Source organism: Stigmatopora nigra, chromosome 15 (assembly GCF_051989575.1).
Source record: "Stigmatopora nigra isolate UIUO_SnigA chromosome 15, RoL_Snig_1.1, whole genome shotgun sequence".
Lineage (NCBI taxonomy): Eukaryota > Metazoa > Chordata > Actinopteri > Syngnathiformes > Syngnathidae > Stigmatopora > Stigmatopora nigra.
Window position 1 is genome coordinate 8,970,731 of NC_135522.1, and position 25,761 is coordinate 8,996,491.

General features: G+C 38.8%; 1 protein-coding gene across 1 annotated transcript; it reads left to right on the forward strand.

Moving 5' to 3' along the window:
* The first annotated feature begins 362 nt into the window (after window positions 1-362).
* On the forward strand, window positions 363-24,890 carry mapk8ip3 (mitogen-activated protein kinase 8 interacting protein 3). The gene is made up of 35 exons (XM_077733996.1): window positions 363-940; window positions 1,739-2,008; window positions 3,187-3,307; window positions 3,550-3,620; window positions 3,772-3,857; window positions 4,861-4,884; window positions 7,181-7,232; window positions 8,488-8,713; window positions 8,791-8,893; window positions 9,917-10,035; window positions 10,447-10,458; window positions 11,071-11,088; window positions 11,453-11,510; window positions 12,172-12,324; window positions 12,469-12,526; window positions 12,712-12,863; window positions 13,410-13,466; window positions 13,569-13,739; window positions 14,762-14,921; window positions 15,511-15,561; window positions 15,964-16,053; window positions 16,146-16,301; window positions 16,480-16,645; window positions 17,279-17,476; window positions 18,438-18,621; window positions 18,683-18,802; window positions 18,955-19,035; window positions 19,535-19,602; window positions 20,011-20,159; window positions 20,225-20,396; window positions 20,465-20,578; window positions 21,524-21,562; window positions 22,129-22,293; window positions 23,160-23,306; window positions 23,426-24,890. The coding sequence occupies exons 1-35, from the start codon at window positions 905-907 to the stop codon at window positions 23,548-23,550; spliced, it is 3,972 nt and encodes a 1,323-aa protein (XP_077590122.1). The 5' UTR covers window positions 363-904; the 3' UTR covers window positions 23,551-24,890.
* Window positions 24,891-25,761: the final 871 nt, after the last annotated feature.

The window sequence follows — 25,761 nt, forward strand, 5'->3', positions numbered from 1 at the left end:
ATTTAAGTAAGCAATCCTAAATCATTTTACCAATGATTGTGTAATTTGTGTATTGCTGATCATGAGCGTTTTTAGAAGTGTTTCAAAAGCTGTCTTTGTCTGAACAGTGAAGCATCAGTTTCAGAGTGCATCGTCATTATTATGTTTGTGTCTCAGGGCAAATTTAAAGCCAAGTGCCTAGGATAATAGTTGTTTTCCGGTTTTAGCCTTCACAATAAACCTATTTTTACGCAATTGTTAACTCACCAAATGGAAAGCACAAAAATACAGTTCACAGCATTCTTAAATCGCTCCTTTTATTTTGAACCATGCATCCAAATTTCCGGTCTTTTATGCGAACTTGACGCAGGCGTTCTGACGTCAACCTCGGTTGGTCAGCTGGCTCCTCCATCCGAACGATAGCGTGAACCTCTCCCATTGGGCGACATCACCATCATCTCGCCACCCGAAATAAAATGTCGCTCGCTTCTTTATAGTGGCGTCGGTCGTCGTCGGCGCTCTTATTTATTATTATATTATATTTCTTTTTGTGGATGTATTGATCCGAGCGGTCACCCATGGCCGGGCTCGTCGGCTGCAGCTGCTGAGTGGCAGGTGCGGCATTAGCTCGGAACCCCCCTTCCCACCACCCCGTCTATCTCTCTCAGCATGGCCCGGGAAAGGCCACCTCCACTGGGGAGGGATCCCTACACCATCCGCTGTCTTTGAGGCCCTGTACAGTACCGAGGTATCGGCCTAGCGTGGCTGTTCTATCTCATCCGTCGAGGTGGCTGTAATGCGGGATTTTACGATTGTACGATTCCCCTTCGTTGAGCTGAAATAATACGTGAAACACCTGGAGGATCTTGACATAAGAGCTTGAAATTCCTCATTTGGAGAACCGCAGCCAGCTGCAGCCACCAAGATGATGGACCTGCAGATAGACGAGGTGGTCTACCAGGTAGGGTTGCTATGGACTACGTTTCCATGAAAAAAATGTTCAAAATGGGAATATTAGAGGAATACCGAATGCATTCAAGTGATCAAAGGCAAATATGGCAATTATGTTATCATTATTATGCTAATTGTAAGTATTATACTTTTAATACAAGCAAAAATGGCCTGGTTTTGCCGGTCCCACCTGCTTGGGCGAGGTTGTTATTGCATGTGTTTAGGTAATCTATTTTTGTAAGGAAAAGCATATTGGCTAATCCACACGTGGACAGATTGCAAGAAAGGATGAAAGTGAAAAAGTCACGACAGAAAAATAAGGGCTTCGGGGAGCACCAGGAAATTCGCTGGCGGAAATTCTTACGAAAATGACGTTTGTAAATAATGTGGAAAGGTACCCTACCTTACGACCAATCAGCTACGCTGCGTAAAAGGGACATCATATAAAAGCAACGATTCATACATCAACTCTGCTTTCAGCTTTAATAAATATAAATATTGAGCTTACATACTTAGATAACGTGAAAAAAATGGTCTATTGGGACCCAACAGCCGTTTAGGGCCACCATAAAAAAAAAATCAACTCTCTACGATGCACGGTTTGGACAAACGTAGCGAGAGAATCTTAACATAACCACACCCACACATCAACCCATAAATCACGCTTTATAACTGTTAATAGATAATGGATATATATATATACACATACATCCATATAAATATATATAATTGTTAATATATACATATATATGACTCCGAAAGCTTCCATCCGTGACAATCTTTTGAATTTTTGCACCCCTACTATCAGGACGACTATGGCTCCTGTACTGTCATGTCGGAGCGGGTGTCGGGCCTGGCCAACAGCATCTACCGAGAGTTCGAGCGGCTCATCCGTAGCTATGACGAAGAGGTGGTGAAGGAACTCATGCCGCTAGTTGTCAACGTCTTGGAGAACTTGGATGCCGTGCTGTTAGAGAACCAAGAGCACGAAGTTGAACTGGAGCTCCTGAAGGAAGACAACGAGCAACTCATTACACAGTACGAGCGGGAGAAAGCACTACGCAAGCAGGCGGAGGAGGTGAGTCACTCATCACTGCTGTCCTTGGGCTTTGGATTTGCGGTGCACTTGTCAAAAAAAATGAAAGTATTTAATTATGTACGGATCAGACCCCCTGGCGGGCTACTTCTGGACACCCGGGCCCCACCTTTAATACCACTGTAATAGAGCAATCATGGGGGAGGGGAGAAGATAATATTAGGAAATCAATACTATAAAGAGGGGCTCTGGTACTATAACTTGATTTGTGCCTGCACTGAATAGAAATAGAAAGAAAAGATGAGAGTTGGAAGTACTAAGCCTAGGTTTAAAAACACATAGTGTGTTCATAGAGCATCTGAATGTTTATAAATAAGACGTCTGAGCAAAATAATGTTTGGCACTTGGAGCAAAAGAAAGCATTGAGGAAACAGCAGCTCAGATTACAAGGTTGTTAGACCAAAGCAAATAGTAAACAAAGGCAACAATGGGCCTCCTTAATGCATTCATGTATAAGGAAGGACATGTCATATATTTATGTTAGAATGCAAGGGAGTATTATTGAGAGTTGTTTTTTTTAAACATTTTATTTCATTATTTTTTTATTTTGTAGCAACTTTCACCTTTCAATGTTACCCTAATATTAAGGTAAAAAAAAACTAAAAAAGAATTTATGTTAAATGAGTCCCTTTAATAGCAGAATGGGCCTTATACATTTTGGGAGGGTAAGTTTTTATTTTGTTTATTTTATGTATTATATTCAGTCTGTCCCTCACCTCTGGCCCGAAGACAGCTGGGATCAGCTCCAGCACCCCCCGCGACCCTAATGAGGATAAGGTGGTTCAGAAAATGAGATGACATTTTTTTGACATTACTTTGACATATGTTTGTCCTTGGTTTCTGATTCAATTTTTTTTAAAATTGAATCAGAAACCAAGGACAAACATATGTCAAAGTAACAATAGTATAATTGACAACAGGCTATATAGGCATCTGTTAAAATGACATTAACAAACATTTTCAGATAACTATAGGCGAAAAATAAACATAACAGGCTGCCAATTGTTCGAGATAAAAAAAATACTAATGTAAGATGCACTTAAGTGTAAGTCAGAGGCCCATCCAAACTATGAAATAAAGTTTGTCTTATTGTCTGAAAAATATGGTAATTGTGCCTTTTGTAAACACTATGAGTGATGTTTTTTTTATTTTTTTTATAGAAATTCATTGAGTTTGAGGATGAATTGGAGGAAGACAAGAAGGACCTGCAAGTGCAAGTGGACTTTTTGGAGCTTCAGGGGAAACAATTGGAACTTAAGTCCAAGAACTATGCTGACCAAAGTGAGTTGACTCAAAAGATAACTGTGAGGCAAATCTCACTTGGAAACCACATTATTTTTTCTTAATCAATCCTTTGTTTGGTACATATGACGATAATAAACTCAACAGCAACTCACTTTTTAAAAATTGAATTAATACTATGTTGCTGTACTATTAGATTGTCTTAACTGGTCAACTTAGTTTTGCATCATAATATTCACATGGGAGGGCTCTTAATGTGAAAAATGTGTCTTTTTTTCTAGTCACACGCTTGGAGGAAAGGGAGGCTGACATGAAGAAAGAATATAATGCTCTGCACCAGCGCCATACTGAGGTAATGCCTAAATAAATTTGACTCTAGATTATTTGAGTCATAGAAGCAAAAACAGCATAGAATTTTTTTATCTAAAAAAAATGCCTTTATAAGCAGTTTTTAATAATTTTCCTCTCCCCACTTCTTTTGATTTCACCTTCCCTTATTAAAGATGATCCAGACATACGTCGAGCATATTGAGCGCTCCAAATTGCAGCAGACAGGAAGCAACAGCCAATCAGATGGCAGTGGACGAACGTGAGTGGTTTGTGTTTGCGTGTATGAGTGGGAGAAATTATATTTCATTATTTAGAATTGCAAAGTCGGTAATAGTGCTCCACGAAATGGGGGACATTCTATATTCTCATCTCATTTTCTGAACCGCTTTATCCTCACTCCAGCACCCTCGCTGCGACCCTGACAAGGATAAGCGTTGTTGAAAATGAATGAATGAATATTGTACAGCACTGGTTTGCAATGTAATTGAGACTTTCATCCATGTTTCATTTTTTTAGATTTGTCATTTCTTCACCACTGCTGGCATTTTATCCGTATTTTTTTGCATAAATGGGGATTAGGAAACTGCCTTCTTTTTTTAAAAGCCCACATCCCCAGACAAAATGGAAATTGCCTGCTTTAAGGCCCATGCAAATAACTTCCAAATACTTTTAACTCATTGGCTGCCATTGAAGGCATTTGACGCTGCGCCCATTTGAAGTGGGAGGGTTGGCAGCAAGTCAGCCAACATTTATTTTCTGCCACCCTTCCAGTTACAGTAGGTTGGGCGTCCCCTTGCAATGAACTCATTGGAATTCACAGTGAGAAGAAGGATTAAAAGAGCCACATGATTGGACGCCAATCCTTGTCAATGGCAGCCAGGGAGTTAATCATGTGACAATCTGGGGCAGTTTCTGTTGCAGAACCGCAGACTAATCACCTCCTGTCCTCTAGATACACTACATCCCTGAAATCTCTTCAGGCGCAGATTGTCTAACAAATTGTAATCCATTCGACATGCAAATTGTCCACTGACATGCAATCGTCATGACATCATGAATGAATGGGTCAGGATTCTAAATTAAGGAATATTGCTGACACGAACGGAGTAAAACAAACATTCAAACATTGCTTGTTTTATGTGGTACGACATTTAATTTTACAAGTCTTGTCATTTTCTGATCTCATGTCTTGTCCTAATTTGAGACTGTGTGTCTTGTGTGTCTTGCTGGCTTCCGTACGCTTTGTGCTGCTATTTGCACAGTCATCGTCACACATGGAGGAAAAGGTAAATCCAACATGGTCGTCAAAACTCTTCTTCCCACCCCATACCTGTCAACTGGTACGTTCTCGCCGTAATTGGTACAACTGAAAGCCCATTTTTATATTGGTACGCTGTACACATGAAAATGGTACGCTAAACGGTGATTTTGAGAAAAAAAAATAAATTAAGGCACTTTCTAGCCATTTTTCACCATCCGCCATTGTTTCTTCCCGGAAACGCATGTCTGCCAAGTGATATATGTACCGGCGCCTCTGATTGGCTAAAAAAAAAAGATCATGATAAACATTTCGTTTTGTAACACTTTCACCATGTGATTTCCGTTTCCTGTTCCCTTGTTTATGTTTACTTTCATGTTTATGTCTACTTGTTGTTCGTGATTTTTTACAAAAAAGTAAAGTGGTAAGATTTTCCATGTATTTATACATATATGTAAGGGCGAAAACAAAATTTGGTAAGATCACAAATGGTTCGAGGTTGACAGGTATGCCACCCTTTCCCTCAATACCTAAACTAGACTGCTTGGATTTGACTTTATGGATTGAACCCCCCCTAACTTTGCTCCCTCCGCATGTTTTAAAAAAAAAAACACAGAATGGCCTGAATTCAAAACGATTAAAGTATTGTAAATTGATACATGTGATAATTATTATCTTGCTTTTTTGTAGAATCTATAGTCATGCACTCAGGTTTATCACTTTCCTCCATTTGCTTTACCTCATCATGTTTGTATTTACATGTGTGCGTCTTTCTTGTTGTCTTTAATGCATTTGTGCATAATAATGCAAGACTTTTATGTTTAAAGCTTCCTATGATATTGGAAAGTATGCATGTTTTCAAGGTCGTTTAATGGTCTAAACCAGTGGTTTTCAAAGTGGGCGGTACCGCCCCCCGGGGGGCGGTGTGAACTTTCAGGGGGGCGCTGACGAATAAACAGGCGAATGGGGGGCGTTGAAATAGTGAAGGGGGCGATGGAGCAATTACAGTAAAATGTGACGTTGGTGTTTGTAGAAAGACCGGAAAAATTGATTGTCTGTAATAAAAAGTCGACAAAAAACAAGCTTTATTGAAACAAGAAACGTTGTCTGCTCGAGCGCTCACGAGCAGCGCGCATATACCGTATATCACTAATTGTCGCGAGTTTATCGTCGATGCAGGCGACTGGGGAAACCACCACCATCCAGTCAGCCGCAGAGGAGCACAAAATAGCGCGCCGGCAACGCTTAACCACAGACGTATGCGCACAGCGACCGGCTTAATGCATCAGCTATCAATTTTTATGATTCGAGGTGAACTGCGCATTGGTCTATTAAAAGAAACGAAATTAGCGAATAATATCTGAGGCGCCTGTCTTCTATTTATTTAAGCTTAGTTCGTTGGAAAGGGGTAAAGAGGGGGGCGTTGGCATTTTGGCCCGGCGGTGAAGGGGGCGGTGGCCAAAAAAGTTTGAAAATCACTGGTCTAAACTAAATGCAAATAGTTGTTTATCTTGGTAGGCTCTGCCATTGGCTACATTATTGAAAAAGAAAACAAGGAACTAAAACTTATGTCTGGCAAAAAAAACTATCAGCTGTGCATTATACTATGAATAATGAATACAGGCAAACTGTATAACTTCAAAAATAGAATTTATTCTAATTTATATCATATACAAATGTGAATTTACACCAAATTACATATATCTTTTACTAGTGACAATGTTAGATTACAACTATCATGATTTTGAGTTTTTTTTAATTACTGACATTGACTGTAAAATTGTCAGATACAAAACCACTATATTGTTTTCACATTATTTTCTATTTTATTTATTTTACGGTAAAATTCTGGCAACCACAAGGATTTTACCATAACGTTTAGGTTTTTTTTCTCATTTTCTGAACCGCTTTACCCTCATTTGGGTCAAGGGGGGTGCTGGAGCCTATCCCAGCTGACTTGGCCAGCCAATCGCAGAGCACAAAGAGACAAACAACCATTTACGCTGAAATTCACAACTAGGGGCAATTTAGAGTTTCCAATTAGCCTACCATGCATGTCTTTGGAATGTGGGAGTAAACCGGAGTACCCGGAGAAAACCCACGCAAGCCCGGGGGGAGAACATGCAAACTCTACACAGGTGGGCCAACCTGGATTTGAAGCCAGGTCCCCCACCCTTAGTCTTTTTTGTTTTGTTTTTATTTATAGTGTATTGACCACCCAAGGATAATCACTGAAGAGAATGTTTGAAACAATGACAACGAGAATGGTAAAATAAAATACTGCATATTGATTTTGTCTCCCAATGTGTTTTTCCCTCTAACAGCAAAGCAGATCGCCCGCCATCGTTGAGCCTGTACCCCAGCGGCGAAGGCATGGTACGTGGGGGTCTCGGGGGGGCTAGGATGATGCCCGTGAAAGACATCTGGCAGGTCAGCGTGCTCGGCCAGTACACCCTCAGTTCGGCCTATCAGGTGGGATAGACAGCGGCCATATTTTTTCTCCGGAACAACAAAAGCCAGAGGTGATAGGCAGACTCAAGTCAAACTTAAGTGACATTCAGTTTTGAAAAAATAATGAAAAAACGACTTGACTGATATAAAACACTGTTTTATGGTACACAGGAAGATTTGTATAATTTAACTTATGACTGTCTTAACTCAAGTCATGACTTCCTCAAATTTAGCAGAGACTTGACTGGCTTGATTTTTCTCATGCTAACTCGGGACTTACTTTAGGTTGACTGCTTAAGACTTTAGTGACTTAGCCCCACCTCTGGTAGTAGGACGTGGTCAGTCTTCCCACTGACCATCTGGAAGGCCACACCTCCACGGACCAATTACCGTCTCCACTTGTGCAATAATCACATTTTTATGTGATGACTCAAGCAAGTTCAGGATCTTTTTGATGGATTTTCTATGTAAAATTTTTATCATTGGTCGCCAAACTTTTGCCTTTTGAGCTAGTGTTTTGCTTCTGTTGAGTTTTATTCTTTTAAATTGATCATTTCTTTGCTGAGATAGATTAAATTGCACAGTTGTAATTCAACTCCTGGTAGGGAAAATACTGTAGATAGAACTAGATTTTTATACTAAATGAATTTTTGGTAGAAATGAAACATGTTGAATTTATGTAAAAAAAATGCTGAACACTTTTTGGAACTACTACACATGGAGGGAGAAATTGATATTATTTTAAATGTAATATTATTTTCAATTTAACTCATTAGATTTGTATCTATGCCAATAAAAAACAAAAGTAAAGCAAAATATAAAGTATATGTAATGACCAGATGGCCATTTTTAGTGTGCTTTAATGCTGCCATTCCACCAGAACAATATAAAGCAAAATATCTAAAAAAATAAGAAATACTGAATTCCCTGCATACCCTTTACAATTTAGTAAAACAAAATATATCCTTCATTATCTACTGAAACAAAAAATACCGATGGGCTTTCTTGACATTTCAGTTCCAAGGAACAATGTCAAAGAGCTTCAATATTGTGAGGCAATTATAAACTAATATTGATTATAATCTGAGTCCTTTTATGGCTTTACTTTCCTCTTATGATGCTCATACAATTCTTGTCTTTCCCTCTTCTTATGGACCTTCCGCACACATGGAAAAAAAAGGAGGATGGATCAGAGTCTGATTCTGTGGCGGCGACCCCCAGCAGCACTGGAAGCAAGTCCAACACACCCACATCCTCCGTCCCTTCCGCCACCGTCACCCCAATCAACGAGAGCTCTTTTGAGTTCGACGCGATGCGGGCCGGATGCCGGGGCAGAAAAAGTGCCAAGCGTCTTAGCCGGAATATGGAAGTCCAGGTTTCCCAAGAAACCAGGAACGTCAGCATCGGTGAGGTCGCCGATGATCACTTGAACGAGCCTCAGATGTTTTTCTTTATTTTGTGTAACCCAAACATTTTTTTGCAGGTATGGGAAGCAGCGATGAGTGGTCAGAGTTTCAGGAAATCATCGATTCCACTCCTGAATTGGACATGTGTGTAGATCCTCGAGTGTACGGAGGAGGAAACAGGTTTTTCTCCACTTCACTACATGCACATACACTACTATTCAGATAAATGGTCATACATGGTGTCCCAAAAGTCCCTACTATTCTACCTCATTTCTAACCATTAAACTTTTATATATCAATGGGTAAAACAAAAAAATGTGCTACTACATGCTAAAGGCTGTCCTCTATTGGCTAGCTCATAACCTACGGGAAACACAGGCACTAATATTTCCATTTTCTGTGCTTTACCGTCAAATTTCAGAACTCTTTCTTCTATTAACTCTTAATTATTTAATTTTTCAACAATTCATAAGCTCTCATGTAAACATATTTTTAAAAATTGGGTTATAATAATTCAGCTGGGACTGGCTCCAGCACCCCCCGCGAACATAAGATGAGAATGAGAGATAATGATCAATCAATACAGGCCCATGCTATATTTTTCCTGAATTTAAAGACAATTAGTGTCATGACTAATGGAGGAGTAGGACTTCCAATTTTGTCTCACTGAGAACAACAAATGTCTAAATGGCGGCTTGAAAGGCCTTCAGTCAGTAAAATCTGTATATATGTTCTATCTTTTGTTCACCACACAGACATTTTATATTACAATGTTATCTCTACTTACGAAATTAATTGCTTCCAGAACATAATTTGGATTTTTCATAAGTAGAGCAGTACTCTATATGTAAACTCTCTCATTTGTTCCACGGTCCTAAAAAAACTACAAATTAAACCCTTTAAAAATGATCAAATTGTCCCAACTTTGTATAAAAGTGTGTAAAAAATCATCACAAAAATGAGAGAAAATGATACAAAAATGATCTACTAATGTAGCATTAAAATGAATAAACATTTTCTATTTGTGCAGGAGTACAGTGCAGTGTAAGGAGGACATTAGCACACAAACACATGCACATTAACACACATCTAAACAATTTCAAATTAGGAATTCAAAACAATTCAGCCATGAATACATGGTACAAGTAAACCTAATGAAACTGGGCTCTAATGAGAAACGTGCTATTGTGTTGTATTTTCCAGTCCATCGCAGGGAATAGTGAACGAAGCCTTCGGAATCAACACAGATTCGCTATACCACGAAATCAAAGACGCCAAGTCGGACATCATTGGGGATGTCGATGCCGGCGCAGAGCTTCTCGGTATGATCCCACAAACCAAATCTCCAGTTTCCTACACACACTTTAATGCTAAGCTGCATTGCGACCCAAAAAGTATTTTATTTATTATATTACAAATATTTTAAATATTTTTAATTAAGTTATTGTTAAGTCACTAATTGGCAGCTATTGCCGATGATAGATTTCCAGCCCATTTGAACATGGCGGACCCTCCAATTTCAAATGGATTAAAAGTAGACTATATTCTGATAAACTCATTTTAAGTGCTGGAAATTTGTTTTTAAGCGCTACATTGGATTGGATATTTAGTGTTGTCAATGGCACTTAAAGAGTAAGAAGTGGTAGTATTGTTGTATAGTATTTTGTTTGTTGTTAATCTCCAATGTTTTTTTTTTTGCACTGCTTTTCTGGTGCTGATGCTGACATCCAAAGGTGAATTCTCAGGTGTGTATTAAAATGAATTCTTTTCATACACTGCATAGTATATAGCTATTAACTTCTGTCTATGATGGAAAATTAGATCTATCAAGTCATTACGTTGAATTTGGTGTTGCACTTTGTTATTTATCAAAGGTGTTTGAAAAATACATTCATTTGAGATCCAAGTAAAATTTCGGGCAAATATTTATTTTGAGATATGAGACAAATTTTGATATACGAGCATACATTGGAGACGAGAGGCTACTCATAAGAACATAATGGGAACTGTCTCTCTCCCTGCAACTCCCTCTTGTAATGTCTCTATGAGCACTGGGCGGAGCGTTGCATTACGTCGCCAATACGAGAGGAGTATATGCACTTCTTGTTGGCAAGTGGTCGTGCGTTATAAAAAATTAAAACAAAATTAGACTTAAATTTAGTGTCAGGTTAGATTACATTTCTTTTTGAGTGTGTCTGCATCGTAATCCAAGTTCATTTAAATTTCTTTATTTGATGTTACCAGCGTGTTGCAGCGCAAAAAGGTCTTAATTATCAGCATCTTCTCTCCTTGACCTTTTTCCTCTATCTGTCTGCACTTTTCCTTCCTCCTCATTCCCTCTCATATTTTGCTTCCAGTTCGAGACGATTTCTTTGGTAAGGCGCTCTTTCGTCTTAAGAATTTGCTTCACATTTGCTTTTAATGTCTTTTTTGCGGATAATACATTTGTGGTACTTTTGCATTGATTTAGTGTGTTTTTACACTTATTTTTTCGACTATTACGTTGCATTAATATAGTTCTTATTAGTTGAATCTACAAACAGCTCATTTGTTTTCCCATTCAACAATTTCAGTTTAATATTGATTTATTGTAGCGCTATTTGTGAGTGCTTCAATAAAATGGCATGTACTATAAAGATTCATTTTCCTTTTTTTTTTATTTTATTTTTTTTTTAAATAAAGGTTCTGTAATAGTTAATTTTACCCAAAAATGATAAGTAACATTGGTTCATGTTTTAGGGATGGGCAAGGAAGTGGAGAACCTGCTGACGGAAAACAAACAGCTCCTTGAAACCAAGTAAGAGACAAGATGGCTATGACAAATATCCCCTTAATGGCACTTAAACATTAGCTTTCAAGGCATGTCTTTCTTGTTTAAATGCATTGGACGGGTATTGCTGTTAATAGCAGGCAAGGAAATAAGAAATGCAGCCATTCGTTTACAAGTAACATATTTTTTGGACTATACTATGTCGTACTAGCAAAAAAATACACAATAGGTAGGAAAAAAAACAATACATGATTTGCATGAGAAATGTTGGTAACATTTTTGGGAGGGCAATTTTTTTTCAGTTGACTATACCTTAAAAAAAGAAACATAATAGGCTGTTGGTGGTCAGAGAGAGAGAAATATATATGATTGTAAGTCAGACTTGAGTATTAGTCGCTGCTCCAGCTGAACTATGAAAAGCAAGTGACACTTATAGTCCGGAAGATACGGTATGTTGCAAATTTTTGACAGATTGTCTATGAAAATGCAGAAATGTGTTTATAACTTATTTTTCTCTCTTGAATTTGTATCGTTCAATATCGTAAAGTGATGTCTATGTCTATTGTCAGCATATTGTGAGATAATCATTATTGCAATCCTTTTATTGCAAATGATGTTGTAGCCCTTTTTATTCAGTTTTTATTTTTATTTAGATCACTTTTAACCTGCCCTCTTTTCTACTTCACAGAAATGCTCTCAACATTGTTAAAGATGATCTTATCGCCAAAGTTGACGAGCTGTCTAGTGAGCATGAGGTTCTTCGGGAGGAGCTGGAGGCCCTGAGACAGTCCAAGAACAAGGTGGACACCAAAGTCAAAGAACTGGAAGAAGAATTACGAAGGTATAAAATCATCTAATATGAATCTTAACAAAGAAAATGGATCAGCTCTTATATCTTCATTACATTTTGGTATTTTTTTCCCGCCAAGTCATCAATCATTTAATATTCAACAATTCTAAGAAAGCTTTTATTTTTGGGCTGCAGGTTAAGAGCTGAGGCTCTCGGAGCATCTCGGGATTCCAAGGATGAAGGAAATGATGACGTATGTCCTCTTATATTGGTCTTACCATTTCATTGCACCTTTAATATTTCAACCATTAGTATTCAAAGTATTTTTACAGGCAGATACTGTCAAGTTTGTGACTCATACGGCCTAATGAAGAGCTTTTCATTATTATTATGTCACTATATGCTTCACTGCTCAAACAAATGTCATTCGTTTCCCAGTTTTCATCACCCATACAAGATGGCGACATGACCATGACTCAGAGAAGGCGTTTTACTCGGGTGGAAATGGCCAGAGTGCTGATGGAGAGGAACCAGTACAAGGAGAGGCTGATGGAGCTGCAGGAGGCTGTGCGGTGGACAGAGATGATCAGGTCAGTATAGCTCCAAAGTAGAAAAATTTCAAGTTAACCACTGAGAGTCAATAAGAAAAGGTTCCAGTTTTATCTTGGTCTACAATGTATTTTCCTGTGTCTGTGCTTGCTACTGCAACAAAGTGAATCTCCCGAATATGGGATGAATACAAGTTCATTTGAATCTGAATCTAATCATTTTTCAATGTAATGAAAAGTGGTGTGAGAAAAGCCATTGATTGCTCATCTCATTTTCTGAACCGCTTTATCCTCACCAGGGTCGCGGGGGTGCTGGAGCCTATCCCAGCTGACTTCAAGCCAGAGGCGGGGCACAACCTCAATTGGTGGCTAGCCAATCACAGGGCACAATGAGACAAACAACTATTCACGTTCACACTCATACTTAGCGGCAATTTAGTGTCGCTCCACCTGGTCGCCTCTATTGATTACTATGCAAAAAAAAATCTTAGTGTGAAGAAGTCTTCTTAGGCCAAGGAAAATATATTCATTACAAAAACCTTCCAGTGTGCTTTTTATGAATGTCCATGTTTATTTTTCCTTCCACAGGGCTTCCCGTGAGAGTCCTGCAATCCAAGAAAAAAAGAAATCCACTATCTGGCAGTTGTAAGTTTCTGGTTTTAACAAATTTGTGTACAAATTCCTGATGCTCAAAATTAAAAAATAAATAAAATAAAATAAAACTGACCATATCTCTACATCCTCTAGCTTTGCACGTCTCTTCAGCACATCATCCAGTCCTCCGCCTGTCAAGCGTCCGTACTACAGCGTTAACATTCACTACAAGTCGCCCTCACCGGCAGGCTTCCCTCAACGCCGCAGCCACACCATGTGTCAGATCTCCACCTCCAATCGCACATTGGAGTTCTTCCCAGAAGAGTGAGTGTGCACTCTGGATACCTTCCTTGCTGCTTCACTTGCTTTTGCTTGTTAAAATCTCTTCACGCAAGAAATACAAAACTAATCCCGCCATGCATGTAGGATAGTATATACTAGTACAAAAAAGTACTGACCATTAGTTCCCCTTTATTGACACAACAATCACACATCATGAATTCAATATCTATTTTAATCATATATTCATTTATTATATTTGATTTAATTCTGAGTGCCCTTTTGTAGACTAAAAAAAGTATAGAGCTCAAATATTACCCCAAAATTTATATATATATATATATATATATATATATATATATATATATATATATATATATATATATATATATATATATATATATATATATATATATATATATATATATATATATATATATATATATATATATATATATATATATATATATATATATATATATATATATATATATATATACATATACATATACATATACATATACATATACATATACATATACATACACATACACATACACATACATATATATATATATATATATATATATATATATATATATATATATATATATACATATACATATACATACACATACACATACATATACATATACATATACATATACATATACATATATATATATATATATATATATATATATATATATATATATATATATACACACACATTTACATATAACTGACATAATTTGTGAAAGAAGGCTTGCTGTTACCTTTTAAAAGCATATTAGTGTGTAGTTTTTATTTGGATCTTCCTTGGCCACATATATTTTAACTAGGGTTATTAATGTTGAGTTATTAAAAAATAATCTAGTTATAATTACAGGTTTTGGAATTAATCTCGTTTAATTGCAATTTAATTATATAATTAGTTTACAATTTGAGAGGATTTCACTATGGGATTGACTCAAACAATTTCTTACAATTTGTGTGGCTTGCTGCTGGCTGCCTGCTAACGCTTGGCTTTCTTTCTCTCGCTCCTCCCATCTGGCCGTTGCTTCCAGACTGGCCAGTAACGGTGTTGCGTCTCTCCTTAGTGACTCGGCACTGTTGGCCCGCCGTGAACAGCGGCGGGAACAGTACCGGCAGGTCCGTGAGCACATGCGTCGTGACGATGGCATCATGCAAGCCTGTGGTTGGAGCGTACCACCACGTTTCAAACAGGTACACGTCACCCCCACAAGCCGTGTTCCAGGACCTTCTGTGACCAATCTTGGGCCTACCCTGATGAAGACAAAAATCAGATGTCGATATCTAAACAACAAATTCTGCCATTGCCGATGGCTGTAGCTGTTTTTGTAAATATACTTTGTTTTAAAGTACATTGATTATGAAGAGCAAGGGAAAGACGTGTACTTATTATTTTCAACACTGCTTCCCCATGTTAGTAATGCATGCAAGACAATAGAAAATAACAACACAAATAATCTATACAGACAGCACAATTTGTTATATAAAATACCGGCTAGATAGGATCCAGCACCCCCTGTGACACTTGTGATGGTAGGTGTTATGGAAAATAAATGAAAGAATATATATAATAACGCAATCTTAAAAGTCAAAACCACAAGTCTTGGCGATAATTAGCGGGCTAGCAGGGAAAGAACAGTTGTTGATTCACTGCCAGCCAATTAGTTTTGTTTTCAAATTTGAGTGTGTCACCTTAGTGTCACTTTGGCTGACTACTTGTGCATGCGAAGGGCCAGAGAAGAGAGTTTCTTACTAGCTACTTACTAACTTTTCTCTCCCACAGAATGGCGGTCAGACGGACAGCGCTCAGGACAGCCAGCTGAAAAGACAACAGGCAAGTGACAGCCACAGGAAAAGTATATAGGCAGGGAGGGACATACACAAATCTACAAAAATATTCGTTTTTATGTGGTCCCAAGACTCGTTCTGTCTCTATGTATATCTTTATTGGAACAAATATTTTGTTGCATTTCATTGCCATTTCACTTTGCCTGTTAGACATGCACACAATTTGTTATTTGTTGTAATTTCCATATATATATATATATGTAACATGACTGGACTAGCAATGCAGTATGTATATGGAGGAGAACTAAGGATGTCTGGATGCTGATCTATTTATTTATTTTTAACATTCATACGCTTATTTTCTAGTTTTATTTTTTAGAAAAAAAATTGCCGCTTCGAATCGGCCATCAATATGAAGAACCACATCACAATTATCTTTCACTTTTAGACCAACAGTGAGAAAGATGACAACCGCATGAAAAATGTTCCTGTCCCAGTCTACTGTCGCCCCTTAGTTGAGAAAGACCCCAACAGGAAGGTAAACATTTTCTTTCTTAACTTCTTAACGTAAATAAATATTACACCCTCCACCTCCATTGGAAAAACATGATGTCCCTATTTCTTATTCAGCTGTGGTGCGCAGCCGGAGTGGACCTGACAGGATGGAAAGCAGGCTGCACAGAGCCAGAGCCACTTAGAGCCATCTGCAATGGCAGCGATCCGTTACAAGCGGAGGAGAACCAAGGAGGCAAGAAAAGCAGTCACAATTCTCCTGAGAAGAGAAAGGTGAGCATGTGACAGTTTGTCTCCTCTTTAGTTGCTCGTAGTGGTCAAAAAAATCAGTGGAAACATTTGATTTTAGGACAATCATCACATTTTATTAGATGCAAGCGCAGACTATAGAGAGTGAGTAGTACGTATTGTCACATGCTATTGTTGCGCTAACACGGTGCGCTTCTTCAAGTCTAAGGAGCTGCAGGAAAGTGACACCTTGAGCAGCCGTGTTTGGATCCTAACCAGCACCCATTCAGCTAGCAAAGTGGTGATCATTGATGCTAACCAGCCAGGCTCGCTGGTGGACCAATTCAACGTGTGTAATGCTCATGTTCTCTGCATCTCAAGTGTGCCAGGTGAGGATTATGCATTCCACAATGAATTGTTACTTCAAATCATGCAATGGTATCTATTTAAGAGTTTAACGTCATTTTACCCGCACGTCCTGAAATGAAATTAATGTATTTTTCGGACTATAAGTCGCACCAGCCAAAGAATGCACATTGAAAAAGAAGAAGTAAAGTTGCACTGGAGTATAAGTCAAACTTGCCAAAGAATGAAAGAGGAAATAACACGCTGGAATGCAAGTTGCATTTTTGGGGCTGGTAATTTTTGATAAATTACTTTTAATTTATATCAAGCAATTTCATTTCATAAGCCCAAAAAAATCCCGTAGAAATGGATTGGACGTGTAGCACAGTGGATGGCACTGAAAGATGAGCATTCACGGCCAGTCCTCCCATTATGAATGAATGGGATGAAGGGAGGGAGAGAATGAGCAGTCGCATGAAAAACAATCATTTAATAATAAAATAAGTAAAGCCAATTTACCAATAGCTTTTAATAGAAACAGAAACTCCTACAACAATCAGTTTAAATACCAATTTAAGATTAAAAAAAAAATACATTTAAAAAAAATGATGTCTCCATAACTTCAATGTATTTTAAATTGTCTTGCGGGAAATACGCATGCTGTTTTTTGTATAAAGCTGCCAGTGAGAGTGACTATCCTGCTGGTGAGATCGTATTGGATCCAGGTGATGGTGGTGCAGGGGGAGGCGACGACTCCGGCAGTGTGGAGGGTATGTTGGCTGGTATCACGCTAGTGGGTTGTGCCACTAACTGCAGTGTTGCCCGTAGCAACTGCTCCTCACGCACTGACACTCCCATAATGGACAAAGGACAAGGTGGGCTCATCCCAAACGCTTCTGCATTTCTCTATGGACTGGTGTTACACCGATACCGATAGGGCACTGAAAAAAATGTCATCACTTTCAGAGAGTACTAAGAAATAACGCGTCCTGATTTAGCTTCCAAAGAGATAGAAATGTCCATTTTAATTCGTTATTTTCCAAAGTGGTGTACAGAATTTGTGATAATCGTCTTAAAATATAGTATCGGGATTGATCTGGATTGAATGTGACCTGTGACCTGTTATATGAATGGTATCGCCAGAAGCAATACATAGGCTTAATGTATATTTATATGTACTTGTGCACAGACAACTAATATGGACTAGCTAAGCAAAAATAGTATGCATATGTATATATATGTTTATGTGGATATAAGTATATATGTATATGTTTATGTGGATATAAGTATATATGTATATGTTTATGTGGATATAAGTATATATGTATATATATATATATATATATATATATATATATATATATATATATATATATATATATATATATATATATATATATATATGTATTACACATTCACATATATACACACATATATACACATACACATATATACACACACATTGATACACATACACATATATTCATTCACATATGTACATGTATATACACATATATACACATATATACACATACACATATATTCACATATGTACATGTATATACACATATATACACATATATACACATATACACATACACATATATTCACATATGTACATGTATATACACATATATACACATACACATATATACACATATGTATGTATATTTATTAACATGGGATCGGTACAGTGTCAAAAGTCACAGGTAGCCCCTCACTTCTCCCTTAGAAAATGGTATCGGTGAAACACTAGTGCAATTAACCACCAAGAGAAGAGAAAGTGTCAGCTCTGCCCAGCGTTGTATTAATCTTTTTTCTGATGTTGTGCTTTAGCTCCCATCGCTCCCCCTACAAGTTGTAAGATTCTCCCGGCTCAGTCCGCCGAGGAGGCCACTGAGGCCACTGAAGTTCCAGAATCCCTATCCGGTCACACGGAACATGTTTCGGCCCCTTCGGGACCTTTCATGGAGCACGTCTTCACTGACCCGCCGCCTCGTTCGGCAGAAAGTTCTGACAGGTGGAATCAAAGTTCGACAGTCACGGAAAGACGGATCTTTGCATGTTTACTGTCCACACAGGGTCGGTGGTCTCTCCAAAGAGGAGACGTCGGCGCCTCCAGAAAGTGACGAGGGTGGCGAAGAGGCTAAGAATTACACCAGCATGGCACCCACCATGTGGCTCGGGGCCCAAAATGGCTGGTGAGCGTTTTTTTTTTCTTCAAATTTCTCATGCAGGCTGGCCCCAAACCATTTCAAATGTATTTTGTTTAACAAACTCACTTTTAATACAAAAAGGCATTTCCCATATTGGTAACCACTGCTCTAATTCTTTGTCTACCTCTTTTTTATAGGCTTTATGTCCACTCAGCAGTTGGCAACTGGAAAAATTGTCTTCACTCCATCAAACTCAAAGATTCTGTCCTCAGTCTTGTGTAAGTGATGTCACATTTATTAGTGGTGCGTCTTATGGAAAAGAATCGGGGCCGTTTTATACCACATTTTTAACTATTTGGTGAAAAACTACTGCTTTTCCTCCACCTATTTACTTTGTATTGACATTTAACTTAACTGCCTTAATTCTGCTATCCCAAATTATCCAATACAATTTGTGTTAGCTGTGGTTGGATTAAGTCTTGCTATTTTCAATTGTTTTGCATGCATTACTCATGTATGTTTATGGTTGGTAGGGGGAAGCAATCTGATAACTACTGAGTGGAAATAGAATTTATGACCACTGGTATAGCATGTGGAATAATAATCAGTGCAAAATATGCTCTGCAGTACTTATTATTATAATGCTTATTATTATTACTTCCGTTATAGTGATTCAATTTTTGATGAAAGCTCAAACAGCAGTACTTTTTTTTTTAAATACAAATGTTGACTTGTGAGATTAGTTTTTTCTAATTGTGCGTTTTTTCTTCATTGCAGGCACGTGAAAGGTCGTGTACTCGTGGCTCTCGCTGATGGGACCCTCGCAATATTCCATAGATCAGAAGGTAATGCTTAAATGATTTTTTTGCCATTTAATGGTCACTTCTTATTAATTTTGAGGCAAAAAAAACAAAGCGTCTTTTTTAGGGTGTTGTATACACCATTAGAAAAAAATAGAGAGGTAGGAAACCTATGAATTTTGGTGTAACTGTATGTTTTTGACAAAAATAATGGATGATAGTTTATCTCAGGTAGTAGAGTAGTATATTATGGTTGCGTCATTGGAAATTAACTGAGTTTTTTTGTCCAAATGAGACGTTTTTAGGAGCGAAAATAAAAAAGAAATTGTCTCAACGCTTAGAATCGATCAAAAACAGAAAAAAAATGGATCTAGGAAGCTTCGGAATTTGCCCCACAATTAACAAAAAACAAAAACAGTCACATGATTGTTTGCACTTGTGATTTTGACACAGACGGCCAATGGGATTTGTCCAATTACCACCTGATGGACCTGGGCCGACCTCATCATTCCATCCGCTGCATGGCCGTCGTGCACGACAAAGTGTGGTGCGGCTACAAAAACAAGATCCACGTCATTCAGCCCAAAAGCATGCAGATTGAGGCAAGTCTCATCATTTTCCCCACTCCCATGCAATCTTCCTCATGCATCCACCCACCCCCCGACAGAAGTCCTTCGACGCCCACCCTCGACGGGAAAGCCAGGTACGGCAGCTGGCTTGGATCGGTGACGGCGTGTGGGTTTCCATCCGGCTGGACTCCACGCTGCGCCTTTACCACGCTCACACGCACCAGCATCTCCAGGACGTGGACATCGAGCCGTATGTTAGCAAAATGCTCGGTGAGGGACATGAATATACAAAATGTTGTCTTGTTCTTCAAGCCTTGACTCTTGATTGTGATTGACAGGCACCGGCAAGCTGGGCTTCTCCTTCGTGCGCATTACAGCTCTTCTGATTGGTGGAAATCGCCTATGGGTGGGCACTGGAAATGGTGTGATCATCTCCATCCCGCTAACAGAGAGTGAGTTGTAGTCACGCAAACCGCGTTAAAATCGACATAGGTATCGAGCGAGTACAAAATAGGGGGTCATCTTGGTCTGAGACACAATTTTTGGGGCTTTACAAACTCGGTTTTGTCATTTGTGTGTTTCATGTTGAGTCTTTACATTGCAACGGCATCATTGATCCAAAACCTGTTAAAAGGTGGACAACATTTTGCTTGCCTTTCTAAATTCAAGACCTTTCTGGTCATTTTGTTCCCTCCATTTTCTTTATGTTTCTGCTCATTTTCATTCAATTATCTATGTGGGAAATCTAGAACGGTGTTTTCCCAACCGTTTTTCAATGTACATCTCACATTTGAGAAATCCCATGGCACACCACAAAGTACTACACAATATAATGAAATGCTCTTATTCTTTTAATCTACAAAAAAAAATGTACCACTTGCAGTCTAGTATTTGATTGTTTTACCTGTGAGAAGGTATGTCACTGTAGGCGGAGCTATCATTGACCTATCATATTTCTCCGCCATTAACGACACTAGACGTACGATCGCTGCCAACCCTCCAAGTCACATTAGATTGGACGTCTAGAGCCGTTAGTGGCAGCCAATCAGCTAAACACAATTGCCCACTTTACAACCATATTAGCATTTGTCATCAGCTCACTAGAAATGCTGAATTTTTAAATAATAACAGAGCATTTTTTGTCTTTAATACCTCAATTCACTTCAACACGGGACTCTAAAATGAAGGGATCTTTTCCCAGAAGTCCAAAATTCAAACTTTGTACGCCCTGTATTGGGAATCTATTGAAAATCACTCACTCAATCTGTTTGGAAAACTAAAATCTGCATCAAAGGGCCGTCCCGTCCCGTCCATGTTGTCCCCTCTGTCCAAAAAATGTTTCTGCAACTCTTACTCGACTTTCTCCTTCCTCCTCCTCTTCCTCCCCCCTCCTGTAGCGGTGGTCCTTCACCGGGGACAACTCCTGGGTTTGAGGGGTAAGTGGGAGTGTTCCTTTCTCCCGCTACTGGCCCTCCTCGTCCTCCTCCTCCTCTTTCTTCACCTGCCTTTGTGTCCCTTCTAACTCGGTCCAAACCGGGAGGACCGGCAGTGAATTTGTTCTTGAAAAGCGCATCCGCTTTCTAACATGCTAACACACAAAAAAATAGGATTGGGTTAATGCTATTGACTGCCAGCATTGACCATTAAAGCCTGTGATAGCATGCAAATGTTAGCATTCAGGTCCGATTTGTCTCCAAGGTGGCTCTTTTGCTTTTTTTTTTTTTTTACCAGAACTTTCATGACATTCCAATTGGTTTGCTTTGCATGCCCTTCACATCCGCGACCTCAAAAGTAGACGCTAAGTCGCCGGAGGGGAGGGGCTTACGTCCATTGCATGCACAATGTGGGCATAGTCGTCACTTTTAATTTGCACTTGGTGTTTTTCCTTTTTCATTTCAATATTCCAGCGTTTGTTTTTTGAAGCAAACGCGAGCCACTCCGCTCGCTGTGGTTCTAGAAAATGGGCTCATTCACACGGGCAATATTTTTGGGGTTCTTTCAGCCAATAAGGTGTCGCCGACATCTTCCGGCGGGGTGATCCACGTGTACGGCGACGATGGATCGGAGAAGAGCAATGGAAGCTTCATCCCTTATTGCTCCATGGCGCAGGCGCAGCTATGTTTCCACGGACATCGTGATGCGGTCAAGTTCTTCGTCACAGTTCCCGGTAAGCCTGAGTCACAAGGTACAGTAATCCCTCAATTATCAAAAATCTGCGATGTAGTGAAGCCGCAAAAGTTGAAGCCGCGATGTTCGAGGGGTTTACTTTATATGTTGGGATGGTTTTAAATTGGCCTTGTTATTGCAAAATGTCTTTAAAAAAATCATCCAAAGAACAGAAAAATAACTTTTTTTTTATGTAGATTTAAACTTACTGCCTCATATTGCATTTTGGTCTAGTTTGGTCTTGTTTATGTCATACCTTCTGGAAGGTTTGGCTTTTACCTGTGGGGGATCAGGAGTGGCGATATAAATCTTATACAATTTATAAATATAATAATAATGATTTCTCATGAACTGAATGTGATAGTTAGATGAGATTTTTGCACATTTTTGTCACTGATCTTCATATGGAGATAAAGGAAAGGATTTTGTGGCGCAGAGGTTTGTTAACCGGACTCCTGTGTGGGAGACCTAGGTTCAAATCCCGGTTGGGACACTTTTTCACTTAGTTGTTTCTGTGGACTTCTTGTAAAGACACAAATGATTACAAAGAAAAGTGTAGTCACTTGGTTGGCACAGAGGTTAGCTCACTGGACTCCTGTCTGGGAGACCTGGGCTCGATTCCCGCTGCTGTCGTTTAGCTGAAAATACTTAGAAAGAAGAATTGGTCAATGGAATAAGAAGAGAAAAAAAAAAGAAAAACTTTTTTAAATTATATTATATAATATTCATTGTGCATACTTTTGCCCAAAGACAGCTGGGATGGGCTCCTCACAAGCATGTAGATGTAGAGGTAGATGTAGATAGTCTTGTTAAAAATGATAATGTTTATTTTGGAAAAATAATAACTGAATGCATTTATTAATTCAGGCAATGTTCTGGCCACCCTGAACGGGAGCGTGCTGGACAGCCCGTCAGAGGGTCCGGGTTCCACAGCGCCCCCTGATACGGAGACCCAGAGCCTTCAAAATGTGCTGGTGTTGAGCGGCGGAGAGGGTTACATTGACTTCCGCATAGGTGAACACATCTTTTTGAAAAATTGATTGTTTTATTGATTTAAGTGATCATTATGTTGACTAAATCCAAAGCTGCACCCGATTTGACCATTCTCCTTTTTTTCCCCATGTTGTCCTCAGGGGACGGCGAGGATGACGAGACAGAGGAAGGAGAAAGTGAAGAAGCCTCTCAGCTCAAACCCGCTTTGTGCAAAGCTGAGCGCAGCCACATCATTGTGTGGCAGGTCTCGTACATTCCCGAGTGACATCTCCCCCCCCCCCCCCCTCACTTTGGCTCCTTTCAGCCACTTCAAAACTCTGTCACGTACTAAATCCTTGCTCATGTATAAGTTGTTCCTTGGCTTTAACAATGTTTAAAGCCAGGACTGTACAAACTGTGCATCCTCCTATCGTGCCCCCCTCATTTACTAACTTGATTGCCTTGTAGGTTCCTCATCTGCCTGATATTCAATGACGAACCCCATCAGGGCATTCCAAATACTATCATCGTGGGCCTTGTAACTGAGCTTCGTAACTACCTCCCTTTGCCCTTCTTAACTGTCGTGTATCCACCCTTCAAGCAGTCTCTACTTCTATATTGATTGTCCTGCATCAACCCTTTGTATGGAGGTACATTTGTGCCACTAAAGTTTGAATTTATAAACACTGATTTTTTTTAAAGCAGCAAAACTCTGAGGGAAAAGTCCAATGGGAAAAATTTCAGTTCCAAAAAATTCCTTCCAAGTAACCAGGAAGAAGCAATCAATGACTGATTCATTTACATATTCTCCCTGGGCTTGCGTGGGTTTTCTCCGGGTACTCTGGTTTCCTCACATATTCCAAAAAATTTGTAGGGTAGGCCAGTTGAACTCTTCATTGGAAGTGGGAATGTCAATGGTTGTCCGTCTCCATGTGCTCTGCGATTGGCTGGCTACTGATTAAAGTTCTCCCAAGTCAGCTGGGATAGGCTCCAGCACCCCTCTTGGCCTTTAGGATAATCGATTCAGAAAATGAATGGATTTGAATGGCCTCTGATTTTTGCCAACTGGACTTTTGTTCCTGGATTTTGGAAGATTTTGTTGGAATTTTGATGCTAGAAAAAAAATCTGTGTTGAAAATTCTTAATCAAACTTGTGGCAAATGTACTTCTTCCTTTAGTTTACCACCTAGTGTACCCCAAATCCCTCAAAAAGCAGCTCAAAGCCCTCTAAAAAATATATTCTATGTACCAAAAAATACTTTGGAAAAGATGATGATGATGAGGTTGACATTAGATTTCATTTCAAGTTGCCATTGGTGATTTTCATCAGTTCTTCTTGTAGAAACATCAACACTTGAATATCAAGTGATTACAAAAATGGGTGAAGTAGATGGTGAAGGCATGTTCACCTCACCTGTGTAAGGTTGATGTAAATTAAAGGTCTGAGGTTATTGTGGTGCTTCAAGTGACATAAAGCAGGTGGATTGTTGTCACTGTGTGTACAGGGTCACTGTAAATGTCCGCAAAGGCCCATCCTCTTGTCAAAATGAAAATTCAAGCATCCATCTACGTGTGGATTATTATAAATTATTAAATGTGTGTGCTAATAAAAATGGTCAAACTTTGTGTGTTTGCACGCATGCAAGACAAACACAAGAGGGTCAGATTGCCAGAATTGTTTCACTCTAGCATTTTCAATGCAAGCCACGTGCAGATGACTAATTTAAGTTGTTATTCAGCAACTTTGGGGTATAAAATACATTATAGAAAAGTCATGCAAAATTCCCATTTAAATTAATAGCACGTTGCCCAGGTTCGTTCTTCCGTTTTAAAATGTTTAAAAAAAAAACTGACATGCAACAAGCACGCAAAAATGTGTGAGGTTCTATATGGTGTTTTTATTTATGATGTATGAACCAAAATAAATAATGTTTGCCTACAATTAGAAATCTGATAAAGTAATTGCGGATATAAACTCATTTATGCTGCAATTGATGGCGTTAGATGTTTAAATATATCACTTTTTAGTTTTATTTATTTCAACTTGATTTAATTACTGATTTAGACGTTGCAATACTGAAAGCGTAGATGTGAAACGCACACAAAAACATAGACACAAAACACATAGTTTTCATAAGAACGTGTCCACGTTCTTATGAAAACCATTTATTTTTGTGTCTATGTTAAATGCGCATGACTGAGGTCAAAGTTCAGGAGCCAATATGGCCGGCTGCGGACTGTAGAGCAGCTCAGATTTGACGATTTACTGAAGAAAGACCAAATAAACTTCTTACAGGACAATGCATCGCATTAAGTAAGTTGTCATTTGGGGATTTTGAAGCCCCAGTTTTCGTTTTAGGAGTGCTTTTTGACGGGAGCATGCCTCGTTGGCGTGATGTAGCCCCACATGGTTGGAGACCGAAAATGTTTACCAACAAATTGGCTACATTACGTTACCTTTAGCTCTTTATGTTTATTAATAAATAATTCCATTTTG

What these genes read in the sequence shown, in the direction of transcription:
- mapk8ip3 (XM_077733996.1), top strand. Translation starts at nt 905, where the DNA reads ATGATGGACCTGCAGATAGACGAGGTGGTCTACCAG. An exon ending in TCAGATGGCAGTGGACGAAC is followed by an intron (nt 3,858 to 4,860) that starts GTGAGTGGTTTG and finishes CTATTTGCACAG; the next exon opens with TCATCGTCACACATGGAGGA. An exon ending in CGGTGGACAGAGATGATCAG is followed by an intron (nt 12,864 to 13,409) that starts GTCAGTATAGCT and finishes TTCCTTCCACAG; the next exon opens with GGCTTCCCGTGAGAGTCCTG.